At 37.1% G+C, this 23381-nt stretch overlaps 1 protein-coding gene across 2 annotated transcripts in view; it reads right to left on the minus strand.

Moving 5' to 3' along the window:
* LOC150081783 (lachesin-like) overlaps positions 1 to 23381 on the minus strand; it is a 466088-nt gene that overhangs the window by 267474 nt on the left and 175233 nt on the right. For both annotated transcript variants that reach the window (XM_090379659.1, XM_090379658.1), the window contains exon 2: positions 6759 to 6803. In XM_090379659.1, coding sequence (XP_090235785.1) covers positions 6759 to 6803 — 45 coding nt within the window. The remainder of the gene's footprint in view (positions 1 to 6758; positions 6804 to 23381) is intronic.

The following is a 23381-nucleotide window of genomic DNA, read 5'->3' on the forward strand; positions in this document are numbered from 1 at the left end:
AACCCACACTGACTGGCTTTGCTATGTTAACAGAGTACTTAACGCGGATTTGTGGGAAACCACGGGAACCGCATAACAATAACACTATGTCCACTATAACTCAACTACACTGTGGAAAAAGGCCCACAGAATTCCTTACGTCATCCACGGGACTCGAACTCCGGTCTTTTCCACCCGGTGTAGGGACAACAATGATTCTATCAACTGTGCTACCCACGAACTCATAATTTATCATTGGAGCACATAAAATAATTAATTGGGGTACCCTAGGTGAATGGGACAGAGCTAACTGATAATATTAACAACCTAAACAGAACGCGATCAAACTTATTCTGCTTCAAACTAGCTATTCTTCTTATTATTCAATTTGAGCCATATTTAGTTCTTTCTCTCTTTTCCTTTTGTATATTAATGACTTTCTTCCACGGACTCGGGAATCCTATCTATAGCTTCACACTATAATCCACCTTCCAGTTTCAGAAACCTTGCCTTACAAATGGCCTCATCTTCTCGAATATCCACCAACAATTCTTTAAATTCCTCTTCATGAATTCACCAATGGGGGGAGGGGACAAAGAAAACTTAGTTTATTTCAGTCCTTATAAAACTGAGTCCTGTCTTATTTCTCGCAAAAAAGAGTCTACTGCTCATACGCTCATCTTCGATGACACGAAATTTCCAGATTAGTTTTAAGCTCAAAAACTAAGAGAAAACCTAGTTTTTGAGCACATCACAAATACTGCTTCATCTGCATCTAAAAAATTAAGTTTTCTCTTTCGCTCTCGGCGTTACTTTTCTTTTAAATACCTGCCCACTCTATACAAATCTCAAATCCGCCCTGCCATGGAATATTGTTCCCGCATCTGGGGCGGCATAGCAATAATACCCACCACAGCTTAAGGAGCTATAGGTTTAACAAAAGGAAAACAGTAATAAATTCAAGATATTTAATAATATATAATACTTAACAAAAAACAACGTTAAAAATTAATTAAATTAAATTTAAAAAATCTAGTTATGTGAGAGCCTTACATCTAGATTCTTGGCTTAGCATGACAGGTAAAAGGTACAAGAATTTTGCACGTATGTTACAGCAACACATATGGTACTTACAAAAAACCTTAAAAATAAACCTAGAAGTGTTCGGAGGGTCGCAGATGAGGTTTAGACAGGGAAGACTTCCTGGAGAATTTTACGCCTACACAGTTTGTCTGTGGCAAATTTTGTGAAGTCATCGTCCAAGAAATGAACTAATGGGAGCATGTTTGATGGCAGAAGACTATCGGATAGATGTAGTTATTGGAGATTAGTACGGAGTTGGGGAAGATCGAAATGATGGCTGTGAAATGTGCCAGCGAAACATTTTCCAGAAATCTGGTGAAGAAATAAATCACCACCACCAAATTCCTCTTACGAAATATATATCATGTGAAATATTTTTCACATGATGTCTTAAAATAACTCAATGCGGTTGAGGTTGAAATTATTTCTAGCAGGAAAGTGGCTAGAATGAAGGTGCCAATGACGATGTTTACTCAAATATGCGTGTTGATTAACATCCAGTAATATCTAATTTAAGAGAGTATCTCGGGAATTACAGGGTCGTTTCAGCCTTGAAATCAATGACTACAGACACGCATACATGGAATTCCAGCGTGTTCCATGTTCAAAGCAAGTACCGCATATCAATTTCTTTCAACACTTTGAGAGAGCTTGTTATTAAGAGAAGTTCCGGTAACCATTACCTTAATGAATAAAACATAAAGGCACCTTCTTGTAAAACTGTTCATCGGAACTATATCGCTATCTGTTGAAAGTTCTGACATTGTACAAGCGCTGATCTTCCATCCATGAATAATAATGAGGTGCGTATACAAAAATATCTTTCTATTTAGAAGCAAATTTCAAACTAACGTGAGTGGGATGTGATGCCAATATTCTCTTCATCTGGTATTCTATTTACGTTCCCAATGCAGGCACACATATGGAGGAGGCGGCAATGGGACAGAAAGTCCAGTGGTCGGTGCTAGAAATTCTTCACCCAAATTAATAGATTATAATTATAGCACATTTTACTGCATGGATTAATTATAGAATCTGAACAAGCCAACGGAACGTAAAATGATTTCATCTGTCTGGAATTACATGAATATGGTAAAGTGCGGTGTCGAATATTCGAAATAGTTATCAGCTTTTCTGAAATGCTTCCGACGTTATAGGTATTCCTTACTAAATGCAAAGTGCTCCGAAAACAAAGGATATGAAATAAGAATATATACATTATAACTTTAATTAAAACCTTTTGGCCAATGTTTTGTGCTTATAACTTCTAGTAGGATTACTCTTCTTCGATGGACACCAGTAAGTAGCAGATATTGAGTTGCGAATAACTGCGGATTACTGTTGAAAAGCTTTACCATGAAATGTAGCGATTATCGTGGAAACAATGTATGGTTGAAATCCTTCACCATTTCATCACTAAAATAAACAAGAGAGGCCGAAAGAAATCCAGCCGACGATGAAAAGAGTAGTTCTTTGATAACACGTTGCAGCTCTCTTGATTTTATAAGTCTTAAGTTAGGAATTGTATTATTTTCCAGGAATTTTATCATTAGGAAAGGGAGGAGGGTTGAAAATTTTTGAGCCCAATATAGATCGCAAAGATTTTCGTGAAAGACAATGTTGCCAATCTGTGCTGTGACTCTTCTTTTGTGTTCACAGAAATTTTCAGGTTTGTAAATATATTGCCCTTTACAGAGGGCCTTGAACTGTTGAAGGTGAATGAAGATGGCGACTGTTGAGAGAATCAAGCACCGTGCAGTCATAAAGTACTTTAATTTAAAGGGAATGTCGCTGAAAAAAATTCATGAAGATATTCAGCAAATATTAGGGGAATCTTGTCCTTCATAAGCTACGGTCAAAAACTAGGTTGCAGAATTTAAGCGTGGACGGGAGGGCACTGAAGGTGCACTCCGCAGTAGGAGGCCTTACCGTGTCGACAACTGTAAATGTAGATGCCACTCATGACCTAATCATGCAAGATGGCAGGACAACATTGAAGCCATTGAGGCAATGTTCAATATTTGCATGAGCGAGGGCATGATATTTTGGTGAATGTTTTAGGAATGAAGTTTTCTTCGAAGTGATCTCTCTAAAGACCACTTCAAAATGCTGCACAATCATGAGATTGCGCAACAGTATGAAGCTAATGAAGCAAAGTGTTGGGGTCGGTATGTCACTATGGAATAAACATGGGTGCATCACTTCGACCTTGAAAAAAAATAACAATCGAAACAGTGAAAGCATCCCTATCTTCTCTAGAAAGTTTCGAATGCAAAAGTCGGCTGGAAAATCATGGCATCGGTCTTCTGGGCTGCAGGAGTGATTATGGTTGATTTCCTGGAACTGGTGTCACTATCAATGCCGAATGTCATTCTAACCTACTCAGACGTTTCTGTAAGGATTTGAAGCTCAAGAGGCGGGGGAAATTGGCTAAAGGAGTAATCTTGCATCAAGACAATACACCAGACAGATAATGCTCCATTAACAAGCAAGATTATGTGTTTTTTAGCAATAGATAGTGGAGAATTCCGTAGCCTTATCCGAAAGTGCATCGGCGTAATGGAAGTATCCTGACTCGTCCCCAGAAAAGAAGTTTAGGCCTGTGCCGTCTTCAGGAAAGCAAATGATGACTGTATCCTGGGATTGTCTTACAGTTTTTCTTCTGCATTTTCAAAAATTCCAGGAGGCAGCGCGATACTGCATCATACCGAGAACTTCTGAAAGAACTTAGGATCTCAATACGTAACAAACGGCCTGTGCCATTGAGATGTGGTGTGCTGCTGTTTCATGACTGCATTTTCCTAAGATCCTTAGTGATTTGAAATGGAAACTTCTTGGTCATCCTCCTTACACCCCTGACCAGGCCCTCAGTAATTTCCAATTGTTTGTTCCACTTAAGCAACAGCTTGATGGTAAACGTTTTCCTGACAATGTGGAGGATGAAAATGAGGTACTTCACTGGTTACGACAGTAATCATTATATTTTCGCCCATCAGGTTTCCAAAATTCAATGAAGTGACGGGGCATATGTAGTTTTTTTTGTTTTTTTATGCGTGATTATGTTGAGAAATACAAGCTTATTTCAGGTCAGTTTCCCTGTTATTTCTCTTTATCCCTTACTTCATAACGTGATGTAACTAAATAACTTTATAACTTGAAGTGATTATATAACTTTATAACTGATGTAACCGAATAACTTTATAACTAAATCCTCAAGAAACTCAACTCATCGAACCCTATTCAAAACTGAACTCGCACAAAATGCTATCGAAAGCTCCCTAATCCTAATCTACATAATGTATATGATTAATAATTTCTGCATGGTAAGTCAATAAGTTAAATGTACTTTAAGTTGATAAACTGATATTTAAATTGATATATTACTAGTTAAAACTGATAAATTAAACTTTAAATAAATGAATATATAAAAGTAAACGATAAAGTGATAAGTAGTGACTATAAAAATAGGCCTAAAATCTGCAAATATTATTACAAGGATATGTATCTGGGCAACCGGAAGTCAACAGTATAACATCTGGACAGCCTAAAATCTTTTTGTTCAATTCAAATTTGATTTAAAGGAAAACATAAAGAGAAAAGGGGAGGGGGAGAAAAAGAGTCATTTCTCAAATACGAGGAACAGGTAGGGAAAAAAATGTAACTATAAATATCAATATAAAAAGGGGGAATTTAATACCGATCTTATACCACGTGAAATTAAAAATATAGTTTATTAAGCTATTCGCCTAAACTACTATACATCAAGGTGACGTTTCAGGTAGCTTACCGATACCCATCATCAGACCATGCTGCATTTTGTCAGTATACCTGCAGGATTATATTTTGAATGTGGTAGTGAAAAGAATAGTTGTAAGAAAAGGTGACTCCTAGGTCTAATTTATGAAGAACTCTAAGTTAAGTGAGTTTTTTCTAACACTGAAATTGTCCTTCCACAGCACATATGTATAGCTGTTGTTTATGGAGCTCGATGACTTTCGGAGCCAATGAAGCACGAGTGAGGCTGTATTCTTAAAGTATTGAATCAGACTTCGTGTTATTATCATGCAAAGTTGAAAATGAAGAGAGGATTTTTGGAAGCCATCGTGAGTTCGGGAAGAATGGAAGTAGAATACCAATGTAAATTTCAGTGCAGACGAGAGAGAGAGAGAGAGAGAGAGAGAGAGAACTGTCTAGAATTATCTGCTGCACAAGCAATTCACAGTACTATGGACGTTAGCGAAGATCGCGCTTCATGTGGCATCAGTAGCCTATTTAACGCGAGTATCTCCTCTACATCAGCACTAATACTGCATCAAACAATAACCTCCAATTCGCAATTCGATCCTGCACTAGGAATCTCAGCGGATGCTCAAAACTGCCGAAATGTTCGTCTAATATATACGTCACGAATATTAACAGACGTATAGTGATGCAGAAATGAATATTCATCACTTTACACTGGCTAAAATAGCGATCCTTATTAACAACGGAGATAAAGAGTTCAGATTTGCAGTTCCAAGTTCCGGTTCATCATAATGGCGGGAATACCCAAATCGCCGGCGTAATTTAAGCACGAAGAGTTTACATCGAAATCTATTTTAAACAGGCACCTCTAGTTAAAACTAAAGCGATTTTTTAGGTACTGTTTTTGTTTAACATTAAGGTGGTCCGTTATGATTTTTTCACTTAGTACAGATGTAGTTCGGTGGCACTGTTTCGCTTCGCTTTTCCCAGTGACGCATGAATATCAGCAAACAGTGGAACCAGTCTCGGCCATCTTGTGTACCAATATGGACTTCGACCAGGGCACGGAAAGAAATGTTTGTGTTTAAAGCGTATCGCACGGATGTTTCTTGCAACAGACGCAGTTCCTTTAAATACTACTCCTATATGAATTAAAAAACGTGTTAGAGAAATTATACGTAAGTCTTACGCTGATTCTACCGTATTGAGAAAAACTCTATTTAGCAAATGACATCCGAAACAATTTTCCAGATTTTAAAAATCATAACTCACCTTACAATAGCGATGAAGAGTCACTAATGCGTTCAAACTTAGTGTCAAAGTGTCATTAATGCGTTCAAACTTAAAGCCGATTCGTTCCCGATGAATTCCAAAAAATTAGATCTTCTGGACACACCACAGGCAGTTTCATTTCAACAGACCAGGATTTGATTGTAGTTTTACTTCGTCTACAGCCTTTAATTGTTCTATATGCATTGCCAGCCGCAGTTAACTATTAAAAACCACCATTTTTTTTTAATATTGAGAAGCAGTATTTTCTTTTTGAACTTATAAACACTTAAAATGGCTATTAAACACTTAAATTTTATTAAACTTTATTAATAAAAAACTTTGTTAATAAAGTTAACTTTATTAACTTTATTATATTGGCAAAATTAACGAAGAACAGAAATTATAATCAAAGAAAAGAGATTTGGAATCGAAACTACTTATTAACAGCCCATCGTCAGTTTGAGAACGTCCATCTCGATTTTTACTGAAGACTTTTAATGTAAAGAAAACAAATCTTAATCAAAAACGTGGCCTTCTATATATAAACAAAATATATCTTAATTTTATTGAACGTAAAATACTTCGGACGCATCCTGCAGTGTAAGGCTACACCGTATTTCACATATTTGAATAATATCCGTAGATATGATTATTAAGATTAAGTTCAACTCCGTGCTTACCTTGCTTGCGAGTGTACTCTTCATCATCTACAATCTCCACACCATCTGGAAAGGAATCATTGACAAATCAATTTCAATTCCAGCAATGCAACTACATTTACTAAAACGTAAAATATGAAGGACTATATTTAGTAATCGGTTCCTGGAACTAGATGGATGAACATATTTATATTTTTGGCTGTGGAGTAAAAGCCAACAATTTTACATTTAAATTAGATTTACAAAGCCGAAAAAGTAACAACAACAACAACAATCTAGTGAGTCCAACTGCCATCCTTCGGTATTACTATGCTGGACGTTGATGATATGTATTATTATTAACATTTTTAATTTTTTTTACTGGTCTGTTGCATCGATTAAAATAAATGTGCTTAAAAAATCCTCTGTTTTAAGCACATTTATTTTAATCGATGCAACAGACCAGTAAAAAAAATTAAAAATGTTAATAATAATACATATCATCAACGTCCAGCATAGTAATACCGAAGGATGGCAGTTGCCGTGTGGTAGCATGCGTACTCTCACTCTCTCTCTCTCTCTCTCTCTCTATATATATATATATATATATATATATATATATATTTGTATGTCCCATTTCTTTAAGGATATCATATACAAGGATTACAGGAGTCTATTAAATGGTTTCTGTAAACAGTTTTGGAAGAACAAAAGCTGCTTAGAAAACTGCCACTTAAACGATCCGAATCCCCGTCAAGTTTCACAGACTCGTCTCTTTATTCTGTCAAGCACTTAGTATTGAGTGGCATTTCGATACAGTGGCTTCATCAGAACGGTTAGAATTTCGAATACCTGTCAATCTTGGAGGATGTACGGAATGCAACGGTGTACGGAGAATGCCATTCCATTTCAGACATCGGGGCGAACCTTCGCAGCATTATTAAAACATTCGGAGCTTCTTCTCAAATTAAACACCGAAACGATTTTCCCTTTTTATCTTTATTAAAGTGGTCAACACGTTTCACTTAAAATAATTATAATAAAATTCATAAAAATGTAGAGAACTCTGAATATTTTTAATGTTCAAATTTCAAAATCTCATACCCAGCCATGTCTGGAGGGTGGGGTTGTGAAAGTAGACTGCTTTCTAACTAAATAATTATTATTATTATTAATAATCAGAGCCACAATTTCAAACAGGGATAAGCAAATAGGGGATCGCGGGTGCACAGATATAAAACTAACTTTCTGGAGAACACCTATGCTAGAAATCTCATTAATTACTAGTCTCATTTAGTTTTTAAGTTTTCTTCAAATGTTTATGTATCTACTTATATGATGGTGTTTTATAACAAAAATTACAATACTTCTACAACTACAAAAATTTATTTAAAGTAAAAGTACACTTGGGAAAAATTGTGTTAAGTCAATCTCGTGACCTTGTTTATTTTTAAAGTAGTCCATACAGTGGTGAAGGATGCTGGCCCCTGTTTAAAAAAATATGGTGTACGACACAAATATTTCATTTGCAAGTTATTTTTACGTTCTGAAAAAAGCCTCAAAATGGAATGAAACTTATTTTCCTTTACCAATCTACAGCTGGAGAAATAATTGAAGACTCCGAGTCAAATTCGAAAAGATCGGAATTCCACTCGCAATTTCTTTTTCTGATGGTATCCAGGTGTCAGTTTCACAATGGAAGATGTCTGCTGCATGAGGTATGAGGTATATTGAGGGTCTAGTGGTTCCTGGGATTTCTCCCATCTCCGCGAATGTTCTATGTATCGGTGACAGTACCCTGTCAAAGCCAGAGATTTAGAAGTGTGTGGGTCATGAGTAGTGTTATATGTTGTGCCCATTGTTTATCCGGCTTACTGGCCACCAGGCCCCTAATGGGTCCCGACGTTGCCCATACCTCGCCACGTGGAGGCTAGCCGGGTGTTACCAGTGAGTCAATTGTACTCTGGCAGGTCCTGCCACTTACTTTCCTGGGATTTTAGTGGCTAGGACCTAAAATAAAATTGGAACGACCGCGGTTGATTTTAGTTCAATTACATTAAAGCGCTAATATGGGGTTTGACGCTGAAGGCCTGTTTCTGAAGTGCCTAAAAGGTTGGGGGAAAATTTTTTTTGGTGTATTTTAAATTTGGACGTGTAGGACTAAACACTGCAAGAGAAAGTTCTGGGAGGTTAAATAGGAAGAAGAGGGTCGATAGGGTAGGTGATCCCCAATTATTCAGTGAGGCATGCCCATGCCCCACTAGAGGAAAGGAATGGTGTGGCAGGGAAGAGAGGAGACAGCAAGCCGTTACCGCCCCCCCCTGCCGGGTGTGGGAGTAAAAGGATTGCACTGCACAAGAGAGTGCAGAGCCTTGAGCCAATATGGCTCCGTCAAGGCAGCAACTTGGAGTTTCTCTATCTTCGTCGGTCTTCTCTGTCATCGGTAGCCTTTAGTATCCAGATTTGTCCTCAGCTATGAACACTGGTCAGGTCGGCTGTTAGTCTGTTATTAATGGCTGTGGTTCTCTTCATCATGGGAAAAGCCGCATCTCCATGGGGTTATTCTTGCGTTCGCTGGTTTTAGATGATTAGTAGTGAGCAGGTTCCTGAGGGAGGTTCTCCTTGAGTCCTCTCCACGCGTGTTCTGTGTCTCTTTTTTATATATATATATTTTTTTATCTGTTTCTTCTGTTGATGGCTATCAGTGTTTTACGCCTAGCAAATAGTTTTTGGGCATATTCCTTTAGCTCCCTATATTCTTCTAGTGAGTCCAATTGATATGATTCCAGGTTCTTGGGGAGGTAGTGTATTGCGGTGATCAGTCTGTACCTGAGGTCCTCATAATGGGTGCAATCGTACATAATGTGCTCCCAGAACTCAAGCTCCCCACAGGCACAGCTCGGATCCTCCTCAATCCCCAGTGCTGTCAGCTTGGCTTTAAAGGCCCCGTGACCAGTCAGTAAATAGGTGGTGTATAAGCCAGGTTGAAACCAAGTTGGGGGACTAGGGTACATCCTGTCGATGTTCGGAATGAATTTCCTGGTGATATTTCCCTTATTTGAGTTGGCCCAGCGCTCCTGCCAAACTTGCATCAGGTGTTTTTGCAGTCTTGTCTTTTCATTTTTTCATGGTGCACTAACGTCCACAGTACAGCCATGGTATGTACAGGGTATTCCTTTCTCTATGTGGTAGTTCATTCCTCTGCGCGTGATCTCTAAGTCAAGGGGAAGGGCTCCGGCCAAGACCTGCAGTGCGTGGGTACTGGTTGTTCTACAAGCACGTGTAACTGTCAGTAGGATGGTTCTTTGCGTTGCATCAAGGATGCGTCGGTTTACTACAGTTGCTGTTTTGGGAAACCATATTGCTCAGGCGTAAGTGATGATCGGTAGAAAGGTTGTTTTATAAAACAAAGACAGGGTGCGTTGGTTTAACCTCCAGTTCCGCCTGGCGATCCTAGCCACCAATCCAGAGTATAGCTGCATAGTGGCATAGTGTTTTGTGGAAGGCGCCACCGGTGGTTTCCCACATCTGCACCATGGTACTTTGTGAAGAATTTACAGAATCTCTGTAAAAGCCAGAAAAAGTGTGGTGTCTGGTTTGTGACAGAGTTGTGTTGTGGTCCTGTTGTTCTGTCTCTGGCTGCTTAGCCGCAAGGCCCCTAAGGGAACCCCACGTTGCCCGCCACCACCACTGGGAGGTGAGCCAGGCTGCCCATTATACTCTGGCTGGCCTCCGCCAGGGTTGCCTAAGCTTCCTGACGGAGACCAAAAAAATAATAATAAATAAAATAAAATTAAAAAAATAAAAATAAAGTAACAGATAAAAAAAAAATAATAATAATAAAATAAAATAAATAAATAAATAAATAAAATAATAAAATAAGTAAAAAAAAAGCAATGCTAATCATTCAAACTCCAGGAAAATATAAACAATTCATGCATATAGAATCCAAATACTGATATGATCAAAGAAACACATCCGCCAACTAAATATTTCGCACTGATTAACTACGCGCATCAAAGTTAAATACCTATAAAAATATTAATAACACTTTTATTTTAACTATTTTTGAAGTCTTTAAGTCTTTTAAGAAGCAATTAGGAAAGATTAGCAAACAGAACAATGAATATGCCCCAGTAACATTCAATCGATCAAGCATTAGCACTTTAGAGAAAAGTTTAACTATTGAACCAATCTTGGATACCAAATTGCTAAAATGGAAAACCAACCCCAATCGTGCAAGGCGCCTCGAAAATTATCCATCTTTGTCCCGAGTTCTCTGTGCGAACCTGAAGAAAACAGCAGTGTTGTTGTCTAAAGGTAAATAAAAATAATTGGAACAGTTGCTGCTTAATTCTGTAATCATTATAAATGGTAGGGAAAAAACCCAATGAAATATGGCCGAAATATATTTTTAGAGTACAGGGAAGAGAGCTCCTATTGCCTCCTAAGTTATTTCCTTGTCTGTATCAATTAGGTTTACTAAATACTTGTATCACAAATAATTGCAGCCATAAACCCTCGCTGTCAATTATTTCCAAAACAAGATCGTAAACCGCAATGATGATGAAATACTTAAGTGGATTCCGAGCGGATTCTCGTCGTCATCTCTAATGGGATTACAGAACAAAAGATTGTTACATTGCTTTACATCCAACATTACTAAACAACTGCCTCTGCACATTATTTCGATAAGATCTAGATAAACTTGGCAGATGAACTAAAATTGTACGCTCATATTTAACATTAATAAATAAATACAAGATGCTGCATATGGGTAGCAGTAAAACCAAAATAACATACCACTTAGATAGCACCAACTCAGGCCGTCCTTCAGTATTACTGTCCTGAATGTTGATGATATGTATTATTATTGACAATTTAAATTTAAAATTAAAAAAAGTAGGTGTAATTGTGCAGTCAGAATGAAGTTCTCTTAGCAGTGTAGACGGGCTGTTAGGACAGCTCATAGGGTTTGGTCAGTGATATGCACGAATTTTGCCAGCAGCGGTGATAAGGAGGTGATTATTCCATAGTTATAAAGCAATGGTTATGCCGAATCTTGAATACAGGTTTGAAAGCCTCATTTTAGGAAGGAGGTTGATCTGTTGGAATGGGTACAGAGAAGGGCAACAAGGATATTCTTACGAAGGGAGGGGGAGTTCCGTAAATCGAAGCAACTAGAAAATAGGTTCTTGTGGTGACCTAATTGAAGAGAGTAAGGCTTTAAAAAAAGTTACGCAAAATAAATGCTGACGGGTGGAAGAATAGATGGGACGAAGTTCATATTCAACCAGAGAGTAACTGACTGTTGGAATAAACTTCCACCTGGTGCTGTGAAAGTTGGTAGTTTGGACAAATTGAGTAGTTTTCTCTTGCTTTTTTATGGCTAATTCTCTATAAGCCAGCCTTCCTAAATTACTTTGCCAGTACTATTAGTAAAACTACATTCCACCGGAACTGAACGCATAAAGCATCAAGCCAATAAAAAAGGTACCACTAAACTTTATCACTTTAGACCAGTGGTAAAAGTGTCCAGTCTCCTAGAGCTGCTTGAAAATAATGCTAACAGTATGTACAGTACATCCATTGCAACCACCGCTTAACCATTACTCAATTAAAGAAGTTATTTAATGTATGCAGTGGGTTACAATTTTTCAATTTTTTTTTCTTAAATTAATTTTTTTTTTTGTTTTCATTTTCTGTGATTAATAGAAATGAAAGGTAAATATAGTTATCTCATTATCAATTAATTACTAAGATTATAACTTTAGAGAACACTTAATAAAACTCTATAGTTTTACGTTTTCTAATTCAGCCGTTCCGTTTAATTACGACCGAATGATGTTTATTACCCTTCTTCAGTATTACTCTTTGTTCAAGTCTTTTTTTTTTTTTTTCTCTCTCTGTACATAAGTATTTATTTCACGAATCTTGGGTAAAAATACACGTGGAACATGAATGGACTATCTAAAGCTGACAATTCTGCATTAAAACTACAATTAATCGCTGAATTTATGTTTTTTTCGTATAAATTGTATGGAAAAAAAGAGATAATAACTGCCAGATCTCTATTGATCCGATTTTAATGAAATTTGGTTTAGCTATAAAGTATTTTTAACAAAAATCCAGATAAAATAAAGTAGGCGTGATGCAAGAAGGACAAGTGTTCTCTCTAGTCTCCTCTTCAGAGCTATAATTCACCTGTTCTCAACAAATAAAGATGAAACAATATAAGCAGATGCGACAAAACTTATTCAGACCATACATCAAAACATGGATCACGATTAGTTTATTTAAAATCACAAATGATTTTAAATAAACTAATACAAGAACTACAAACATACCTTCAACGCCTGGCAATAACAAATGATGCTAAGTCAGCCCATACAATCTTCTCACTGAAGTAAAACAGAATACATATCTCACCAGAGTTCAATGGAACACAATTCCAAATGCTTCTGCGCAATAAGATCTGGTGCGGAAAAGGTATCACATTTGATAAAATTTTCAGGATATCAAGATATTTAAAATGAAATAGACTATAAAGCAACATCTACTTCGAAAATGAGATATAAAAACCACTAAGGAATATTTGCATCATCCAGTGCCACTCTAAAAGAATTTTTCTAAAAAATCAAGTCAACATTGATATCGATATCAAATTTTATGATTTTACATAAAAAGTGAAATTTCTCTTTACCTTCCTTCCAAGAGGAGAGTATTTCTTCCATGTTCCAAGTTTTTCCATTTTAATAAACACTGAAGAGTTCTTTTTTAATAAGTTCACATCATACGTTTATTCAAACAGTGCATACCGATTTGAATTACAGAGATCTGGTAAATTATTGACTTAATTCAGAGGCTTAGGTTACTGTCGATGTAACTGATTCTGCCAATGATGATATTGATGACAGATTTGATATTAAATATGATTCTAAGCTTGATGACGCATCATCCACAGCACTGTTGATTGGCAATGAAGTTTTGTCATTTTTCGATTTTGGATTTTCAGTTAAAAATCAGTTAACAGCTTAGAATACTGAATTGAAGAACGTGCTTCTGTCACTGATGGTGCACATTCTGATGATGAAAATGCTTCTTCTTCCATTGCGTTTTCATCTAAGTGGTTAATGTGGACTTCTTATTAAAAAAAATCAGTGAGTCTGTTGTGGTGTCATATTATCACTCTGTGGAATTAATAAACTCTCGAAACATGTATTAAATTTGGAGCTACGCTTAGAGCTACTATACAGCCTGGCAAACGCAGTCTGTTATGCTAAACAATCGTTGCATTATGCGTAGTTTAAAGTAGAATAACTAAAGGTGGACATTAAACTTGTGTAGTGATACGTAGTAGGTGGACGTAGAAAGTACAATAACTAAAGGTGGACGTTAAACTTGTGTAGTGATAACAGATAATTTAAATAAAGATTATCACCGAACACATTTGTTCAATGTTTCTGCTTGAACAATATTCAGCGATGAGAATTTGTTGAAGGTTAAATAAATGTTACTTAAAAAGAAAAAATTATTTGTATGATATTCAGATCAGATTTTTTCCTAGCAAAAGCTTTCTATAAGTGCCCTTCTTTTACTTTTTATCCCGAACAAATGAATGTCTGAATCAAGCATCGAATCAATGGGTTCGTGGAAAACAGGATTTCTTATCTACGGTTTCTGCCGAGCCTTGGCGAATCCCCTGCAGCTCAGCTTGTCCAAAATAATGTAGACCTAACGACTGATAGAAAACCTCGGCTTTCTCCCACTCCAAGACAGAATTAACTAAACCATAATAAAAAGCCTGAAATCAAGATGACCACGGGCAGTTACACACACCCCCCACCCTTATCGTAAACTTGCTACTGGAGGATCCTGATACTAAGGGTAACACCCACGCATACTAAAATGAGACGTTACCATGCATACGTTATAAGGCAACTAGACATTCCACATTGGTGTAGTAAAAGATTCCTCCCATACCAATTGGCTAACAAGCTCAAAAGCGTGTTATTTCCCTCAAATCATATGCCAAAGATCGAAAATACAGGAAAAAGCGTAGATTCAGTTGAGCAAACAGCAACACACTTTATCTATGACTTATAATAGCTTTATATTCAATATCAATTGTGTAGCCATATATTTCCATATCTTGATGGAAAATACGAAACATTCAATTTGCTCTTGGCCAGTAGGCAAACGTACAATAAAGATTACTTACTACAGACGGTATAACGCGCATGTATTTACAATTTTCTTCCTAGAAGTCAGAACTGCATTTCTCAAAATGTGGGGCGTGCCTCCCTTGAGAACCTCATAGTTTCGACAGAATTTTTAGATTTAGTATGTTCGAACTATTTAAATTCGCTTAAGGTATCATCGGGCGTAGCTCTCACGCAAACAGATCGTAGATACTCGTATAATTCCTGACTGTATATCCTCCAGTTAATTTATTCCAGACAAGCCCAGACTGCGTGATTTCGCAAGAATGGGTTGAGACACTATTATTCAGTCATTTTGCCAAAGTTAGGTGGCTATTTTCAACAAAGAATGCAAATATAGTTTATGAATATCTTAATGATACCGTTTTGGATACCATATTGACTTTAGATTTTCATCTTGGATGGGCAATGAGCCTTCCTTCTCTCATTACATTAAGAGTAAAGTTGATGAAACAAATATAACAGAAGTTAAAACGAATATAACAAATAGAATAGAAGTTAAACTAACAAATCTGCAATTACACATGTCACTCTTTGATCCCCTTTGTGAATTGGGGAAGCATTTGCACATCTGTAATCCGTGGGAACCTCTTCTGAATCCAGGTAGGCTCTCATAATTATGGCTAAGGGTTTGCTTACTTCCTTCTCTGCCTCCCTTAATATAATTAGATAGATCCCATCCACCAAAGGTGCCTTTGTTATGTTTAATTTCAACACTTTCTCTTCCACTTTGCTCTCAGTTATTACAAAATCATTTAGTTCTCTGTTAGAGTTTATAAAATTCTGGCCTCCACTTTTCTAAAGAATTCCCCATGAGTGAATGCAGATGCAAAATACTCATTCAGTTTGTCAGCAACCTGAGCAGAATCATCAACAGTCGAACCATCAATATAAAATAGACAAATTTAATTAATCAACTTCGTTCTAGTGTTTACATGAGTAAAGAAGTCTTTACTCTGTTTCCTTGCATCCTTTGCTTTCGCTTGCCTAACCCCCTTTGTGACTTCATTACAGATTAGGTTTTATTATTAACATAGGCTTCTGTCTCGCGTGATAATTTGTATGCGTCCCATGCATTTTTCTTCTGTGCCACGAATCTCATTAGTTCATCTGACATCCACTTAGGCCTAAACCTTGAACAGTATTTCTTTGTTGGTATGAAAAGTTGGGTTTCATATTATTTTTATCAAGTGTTCATTATTCTGCTCTCAGATACACTGTTAATGGTTACCTGTTGTGTATCTTGTTATTAAAATAAAATAAAAAGCTTAGTAGCTTCCAAGATTAATTCTTTGAAAGCTTCCCATTTAGAATTGGCTGATGACAACATCATCATTTGGCTCCACTGTACAGAATTTAAAAACTGTCTGAGACCACCATAGTCACCCTTACGAAAGCAAAACCCTTCCCTTGATGGTAGTTACATCTTTAAGTAAATCCCACATCAGTACATTGTGATCACTGCCACCTAATGGATTCCTATAAAGGAACCCATTATTCGTGCATTAAGAATTCGCAGATAACTGCAAATTCTTAATGCACGAATAATCACTGCTAATAACCAAATCAAGGGCATTACTCCCTCTTGTTACCTCTAACATGTTGCTGTAGAAAACAGTCATCTAAGAAATCCACAAAAATCTTTCTAGTGTGTGAGTGACCAACCAACAAGTTCCAGTCGATATCTAGAAAGTTAAATTCTCCCATTATATACATTCTGATTTACTGGCCCACTCTATTTCTCTGCACAGTTCTTTATTGTACTCCTCAGAGTTACTAGGCTTATAATACACTCATACTCTCAATTTTGCTTGCCCAGTGCTTATGTCAAAACAAATTCAATATTGCATTGGCCACCCATGTCAAATGAATGCACGTCCTTAGACTTTCAGTGTTTCTTAACAGAGAACATAATCCCTCCTCCCACACTGTACACATTGTACTCCCCATATTCAAATTCTGCATCGCTTATATCTGACTGACACCACGTCTCTGATAGCCCAACAAACTTTTGCATTTGATGTCTTGACCATCACTTCAAATTCATCAAATGTATTCATTAAACACCTAGCATTGGTGTACAGCAAGTATACATGCACCTGTTCTCACTCTTAATTACCCTAACATAGCCCATGTATTTACTTGTTCCATGATGACTTCCAGCAGTCCTTGAAATCCCGGCACCTTGCCGTCCAGACTGCTGCGCAGAAAGCAAGGAAATAATGCTGCTGATGCATTGCTTAAATTAAAACAGACAGCAGCCTTTCGTATCATGGCATTATTCTCAACTCCCATATCCAATCTGAGAATCGTATTAATAACACTTTATCGAAATATTCCAAACTGTTAAGATTAATTCACAGCCGGTTTGCAACTACTTCCACGTCTAATGCGGTCGTGAAGCAATTCTTAGCGAATTTTCGCTGTGATGAAACATGGGACAGTTATTTGTTCCAAATATTTAAATTATCAATTCATGTAATTTGGGATTATTCGAGTGAAATTTATAAATTCCTCTGTTATCGTAATCGAACTGGTTACAGATCCGTGAACGATATTTCACTTCGTTTTAAGTTAAGCATAACAGCACTACCACTAGCAACAGCGTATCATGGATTAAAACTTTTTAAGTCAGCTGATTCTCTAGTTGGCTTACCTTGTGTATTTACCAGGTTGAAATTTCCTATCCAGAGAATTAATAGGAGATGCTTTGGCAGCTTCGCTTTATCCAGTTATGGATCCAATAATTTATTTTATGACATAATAGTTCCGTTCATCCGCATTCCTTTTCTTGAGGTTACAATAAAGCTGACAGTGACCTTTCCCAAGGGAACGGTATATGCATGGACTCATTCAAACAGTCATCTGTTTTCAGTTTGTCTTCTTGTCTTTTGCCGCCACAGGTATTGTTATAGAAAACAATTTCTAATACTTGTAATTAAAATATTACGTCACATTTCCTTTGTTGTTGTAATCCCTGACACCGTTTGTTACAGAGTATTATTGACAAATTGGCCCCACAACAATGCACATTGTTCTAGGGTCAGCCGTATCCCATTTTGAAGCACAGTTCGTTCACCAGACGGTCAACCCACAGCCCTTTCCACTCATCAAAAGTAAAAATCTCAGAAAAAGGTCGCTTGTAAATATCTTTCCTATAAAAAAAAGCTGTGCATTAATTCTATATTCTCCTCTCTGGTGGATGGGGGGCTTGCTGAAGTTAGAGCGACAGTAACTGAGTTGTCAACCACAAATAAAGAGCACTGGACGCTGCGCATTAGAACCGACCTTTTCAATAAGGATTCAATATTTATTTATTGGTTTGTTATTTTGCTATTATTTTATTTATTTTTTTGAATAACAGTTACGGGGTGGGAAATTAAACTTTTTTTTTTCCAAACCTGTGTTAACAGTTTATTAGAAAGAAATTGGATCGAATTTTTCACTGTGAAAAAACGAAAAGCCAAAAAAAAAAGAAAAAGAAAAAAATCTATAATCGTCTCACAAACATACACATAAAAACCCTCTTAGTGCGCCAACAGTAACCCTCCTTCGTAGTTTGAAAAGTGGTGACAAGTCGGTAGAGGACAATCCAAAAAGTGAACAATCAGCAACGGCAGTGAATGATCGCATAAACATACCATTGATGAACCTATCCGAAACAATCAACGGGTCAATAAAGATGGATTATGGAATACTAATGGTATTGACCAAGGTGACGTAGGGATAATCATTAATGAACTTGAACGAAATAAAGTCAGTACCAGGCGAGTATTGCACATACACTTCTGATGAACACAAAGCAGGGTAGGAAACTAATATAGGAACTTGTACAGTGGCATAAGTTCCTCATATTCGTTTCCTACAACTTCCTATTCACGGATAATGAATTTATCATCATGAACATGGTAGTCAAAGGAATGGAAACTGCACTCCTTGCCATGTCTGAGAAAGGCAAAAACAAAGGCATCGGCGATTATGGCCACAGCCTTTTTGGGGACGTTCGTAAAGTGATTTTCGTACTGGGTTCACTCATCAGAAGCCATACAGAAAGACAGGATGACTCAGAGTTCCTCATTCCTCTTGTAAACCAGGTGTAGCTTAACAAGAACTCCTCCTGACTTCTCTACGGAGCAACGTTTCAAATGTAATAATAAAGTGTGCAAGGTTCATTATTGGCTGCATGAATAAAATGAAGCTTCCTTAACCCATGGCACAGCAACACCATGTTGACGTATATACAGGATACGCGATGGAGACCGTGGAAAAATAGGTGTACGGTTTTTTCTAAGTATTTTTTAGTTCAATTATTACTGTATTGTTTGCTCTCAGCAAAAAAACGGGAATGATTTAATATTAATCACTCAATTATTCAAGGATTCAACCGAAGCATTTAATATTAAAATTCTACACATCGTTTCTCTCTCTCTCTCTCTCTCTCTCTCTCTCTCTCTCTCTCTCTCTCTCTCTCTCTCTCTCTCTCTCAATGGTAAAATAATTGAATAATTGCATAATCTTAAGTCTAAACCAGTCGACCCCGATGGCACCATTGTATTTGTTCCCCCGTGTGCACGACAAGCAATGTAGATTGTGAAATTAATTGCAGCTATGTCAACTGCCATTTTTATATTTTACTGCATTTTCTGATCTCCTCTTTTTAATTCTTTATAATTGTATTTGATTACTATTTCTCTAATGTGCTTCGCTTCTATTTATATTCCGTTTTTTTTTCTATAAGCCATCAATGGTTTTGTAATGTGCGCCGCAAATTATACCGACATACTAATAAAACATATTTATTCTGAAGATTAAGTTGGCTGTTTTTCTTTTTCTGAAAGTAATTTCATTAAATAAATGATTTTTACGTAATTTATTAGCATAAAAAAAATAATAATGAAATCAGCGCAATGTTTGAATAATTAAAGTCGGCGTTCCTTTGCACCAGTTGGAGAAAAATTAATTTCTCAGATAAAAAAAGGAAAACTAAGGGTATCATTTATCGTGTACAACTTAATCAACCAATTTTATTTAAATAATGAGAAATAATTGTCTTATGTAAATTTTTGCTGAAAAGCATCGCATCATCGATATTATCAGTCATTATTTGACTCTACTGTATATTAGGCGGTCCGAATACAGTGAATACGTTACCTAGGATAACCTTAGGTGGAGAAGAGATAGATCCCCCCAATGCTCTTGCTCGAAAAAATTTAAAACTGAATGAACCATTAATGTGGGACTGCTTTATTTTTATATTTCGGAATTTTACCAAAGCGAATTGGTAAATCCTAGGATTTATCGGATGTCGGCGCTTTTACAATAACATATACATATAAATTTATAGTAAATTCAGTACATATAGCAATATCAGAGTCCTATAAACATAATGAACTGCTCAACACGTAAAAGTAGACCAGAAATGGCCACCCTTCTCATTTAAGAAGTCGATAACGGCTACCTTAAACAGAGCTGCTCAAATCATGCCTTTCACCTTTAACTTTCCGTGTTAAAAGTGCGAAACCGATGAAGGATTAATTAAGAATGCGTCTGCTGGCGACACTGTACTTGCATAGAACACTGATGGCGTGCTCCGGGGGTTAATTAAATCGACAGCAAAAAAGTTAACGCGAAACAGCAGTACAAAAAGAAATTTGCATTGAGTTGTTCTCCCACTAAAGCGGGATTAAATCCTCACTTTAGATGACCTTTGCGCCTTCCCTGTTCCGCCATCACGCACACCGGATGAACAAAATTTCTTTCCAATTCGTCTTCCTACAAAATCAAGGGTATGAAAAAGAACCCGCTCAGTTCCTAAACCCCTTAACAGTAGCATTTGTCACTTGATTCGTTTTGCGCTCTACGGGAACAAAAAGGATTGACACAACTGAGAACAGTTGCCCAAGGGCTATTTAAAGAGCCTCTTTTCAGGCAGTCGTGGAAAAAAAAACTAGACCCAAGTTCGCCAAGCATTCAAATTGATTTGTGTCAAATCAGGGACGAAGAAAATTAAAATATCAGTTTAAGACTTAAAAAATATATAGAATACGCGTGCGCGAATGGTTACTGTGGTGTTGTGTTTGTTCTCCTGCAAATGTATGCTAGAATTGATGATTCAAGATGAATCTGTTCCAACATTTTGATACACTACGGGTCAGCGAGCGTTGCTCTTCACAACTCTGAAGAAAGAAGTACTCGAAAGATAGTTTTCAAGCGATAGTAAACGAAATTTATGTTCCTCTTCAACAAGGTATCTCATATAGTTTCTATAGGCAGTCACGAAGCTGGGAAGTTTTCAGCGTAAGGATTACTGTCTCACAGGTTAACCAAGGTCAGTCACTTTACTGTTTTTGTCTGATTATAGCCCGCAAGGTCACCTGTCATTGTTCCTACAAAGAGGACCGTGCCTTTCAAAAGACTACTGACTAATCTGCAGTGGTGTGACCTTAAGTACTACGTGTAGTTCAAATTAGGACTGTTCTAAGCTTATCTCAGAAATCGCACTCAAATCTTTGAATGTATTTTGAAGAATTCTAAAGTATTTCAACTAATTCTCTGATTAGTTTACTGTAAAATTAGTTCAAATAGCAATAATATTGTTTCGAATATTGCATATTTTATATTTTGCATTTAATGTTTCATCTTACCTTGCATATTTAATTTTCATTTTAATATAAAAAAGAAATTTATTGTTTTACTGTTAATTACAATGGCTCCGCAAGTGCAAATTATTTGCCATATGTGTAAAAAGAAATGCAAAGACTTCCTCCAGTGCAATGCGGAATGCGGTCTTGTGTACTGTATAAAATGCATAGATTTGTCAACCGTAAACTGGAAAAAGATGTCACAGGCAGCTATCGACTCGTGGAAAGGTCCCTGTTGCATAAATTACAGGCAGACGAAGAAAAAACAGACGAAAAATGAAAATAACTCAGGATCAACCCCAACGGATCTTTTAAGTCTTTCCGACGGCGAATCTCAGTGTTTCACCTCATCGTCAAATGGCACTCAACAGAGTGGGCCATCCGAGGACATACCTCATGACGTGATATCAGAGCAGACAAATTGCTCCTTCTCTCACCTTCTTAACCACGAAGTCTCACAAGTTGAAAAGCCAAATGAGATGACCACGAAAATGATTTTTCAAATCCTGGACACTCAAAAATCCATGATGGCTTCTCTTCTTGACGAAACTAAAAAAATCAGGTCAGAAAACGCCCAAATTCGCGAAATAAATTATATCTTACTACAAAAAATTTTGAATTTAACAAATCTTATCCAAAACTCCAGTAGACTTATTCAAAACTCCAGTCCTACAAGAAACTTGGCGAAATCTATGGCAAATCCCACATTTCAACCGACTCCTATAGCAGAAGCCACTTATGCATCTATTGTAAAGGAACCTCCACATACTCCAGTATATGGCCCAGTTACTAGTCAATCTCAGAAAGCGTGTAAATATGGCAATAGATCTGTCAATCCACTCCTAGAAGATGTCATTTTCTCCAGGAGGCAGGCAGATAACATCAGAGGACAACGGAATCAATCTGCCTATAATCAGGCAGGAAGACATCGACACACCCCTGCTGTTGTGGGAACAGCTACCAACTCTTCAATCAGAGCAGTCCCAAGAACTAAAAGTTCAACCAAGAGTATTTTCGTCTCGCGACTCGAACCCCAACTGTGCGGTACAGAAGTAGAGCAGCATATCAGAACTCAACTGCAGATAGAAGTAAACGTAATAAAAATGAATTACAAACACGATTCGTACAGCTCTTTCTATATTCAGTGTCAACAAACGGATTTTGATCTATTACTAAAGGATCACTGCTGGCCTGAGGGAGCCATTATTCGGCCTTTCTATGGACGCCCCCCTCTTCCTCGTACTGGGGCATCAGCCAGTGACTTAGCAATTGAAACTAGTCAACGGGAATGACATATCGAGCATTTTTCAGATATTCTGGAATCTGAACTGGGAAGAACTTCTATAAACGATTCATCTATCTCTTCATCCTACCAGAATTTCAATGACTCTAACTCTTGTGAAAATACCTTTCTGCCATGTCACTTGCCAACAATTAAACCAAATAACTTATGCCTTACTACAGCATCAAAAGATGCAATTACTGTATTCTATATGAACGCACGCAGTCTTGTAAAACATAATGATGAAATCCTCGCGCAACTGACATCGTGGAATCTCCATCCAGACCTGATGGTTTTTACTGAGACCTGGTTCTCCCCTGAAGTTTCAGTCCGATTTCAAGACTATGCTCTCTTTCACAGTTGCAGATGTGATTCTAAAGGGGGTGGAGTTGCTATTTACGTCCACAATCATCTGCGATGCTCTGCCTTTCCTATCACAAATCTGCCTGATCAAGCTTGTGAAATCACTTTTATCCGCATTGCTTCTCTGGTGATTGGGTGTCTATACCGACCTCCCTCA

The sequence above is a fragment of the Mastigoproctus giganteus genome, chromosome 8 (assembly GCF_048544385.1).
Source record: "Mastigoproctus giganteus isolate SK-2022 chromosome 8, ASM4854438v1, whole genome shotgun sequence".
Taxonomy (NCBI): domain Eukaryota; kingdom Metazoa; phylum Arthropoda; class Arachnida; order Uropygi; family Thelyphonidae; genus Mastigoproctus; species Mastigoproctus giganteus.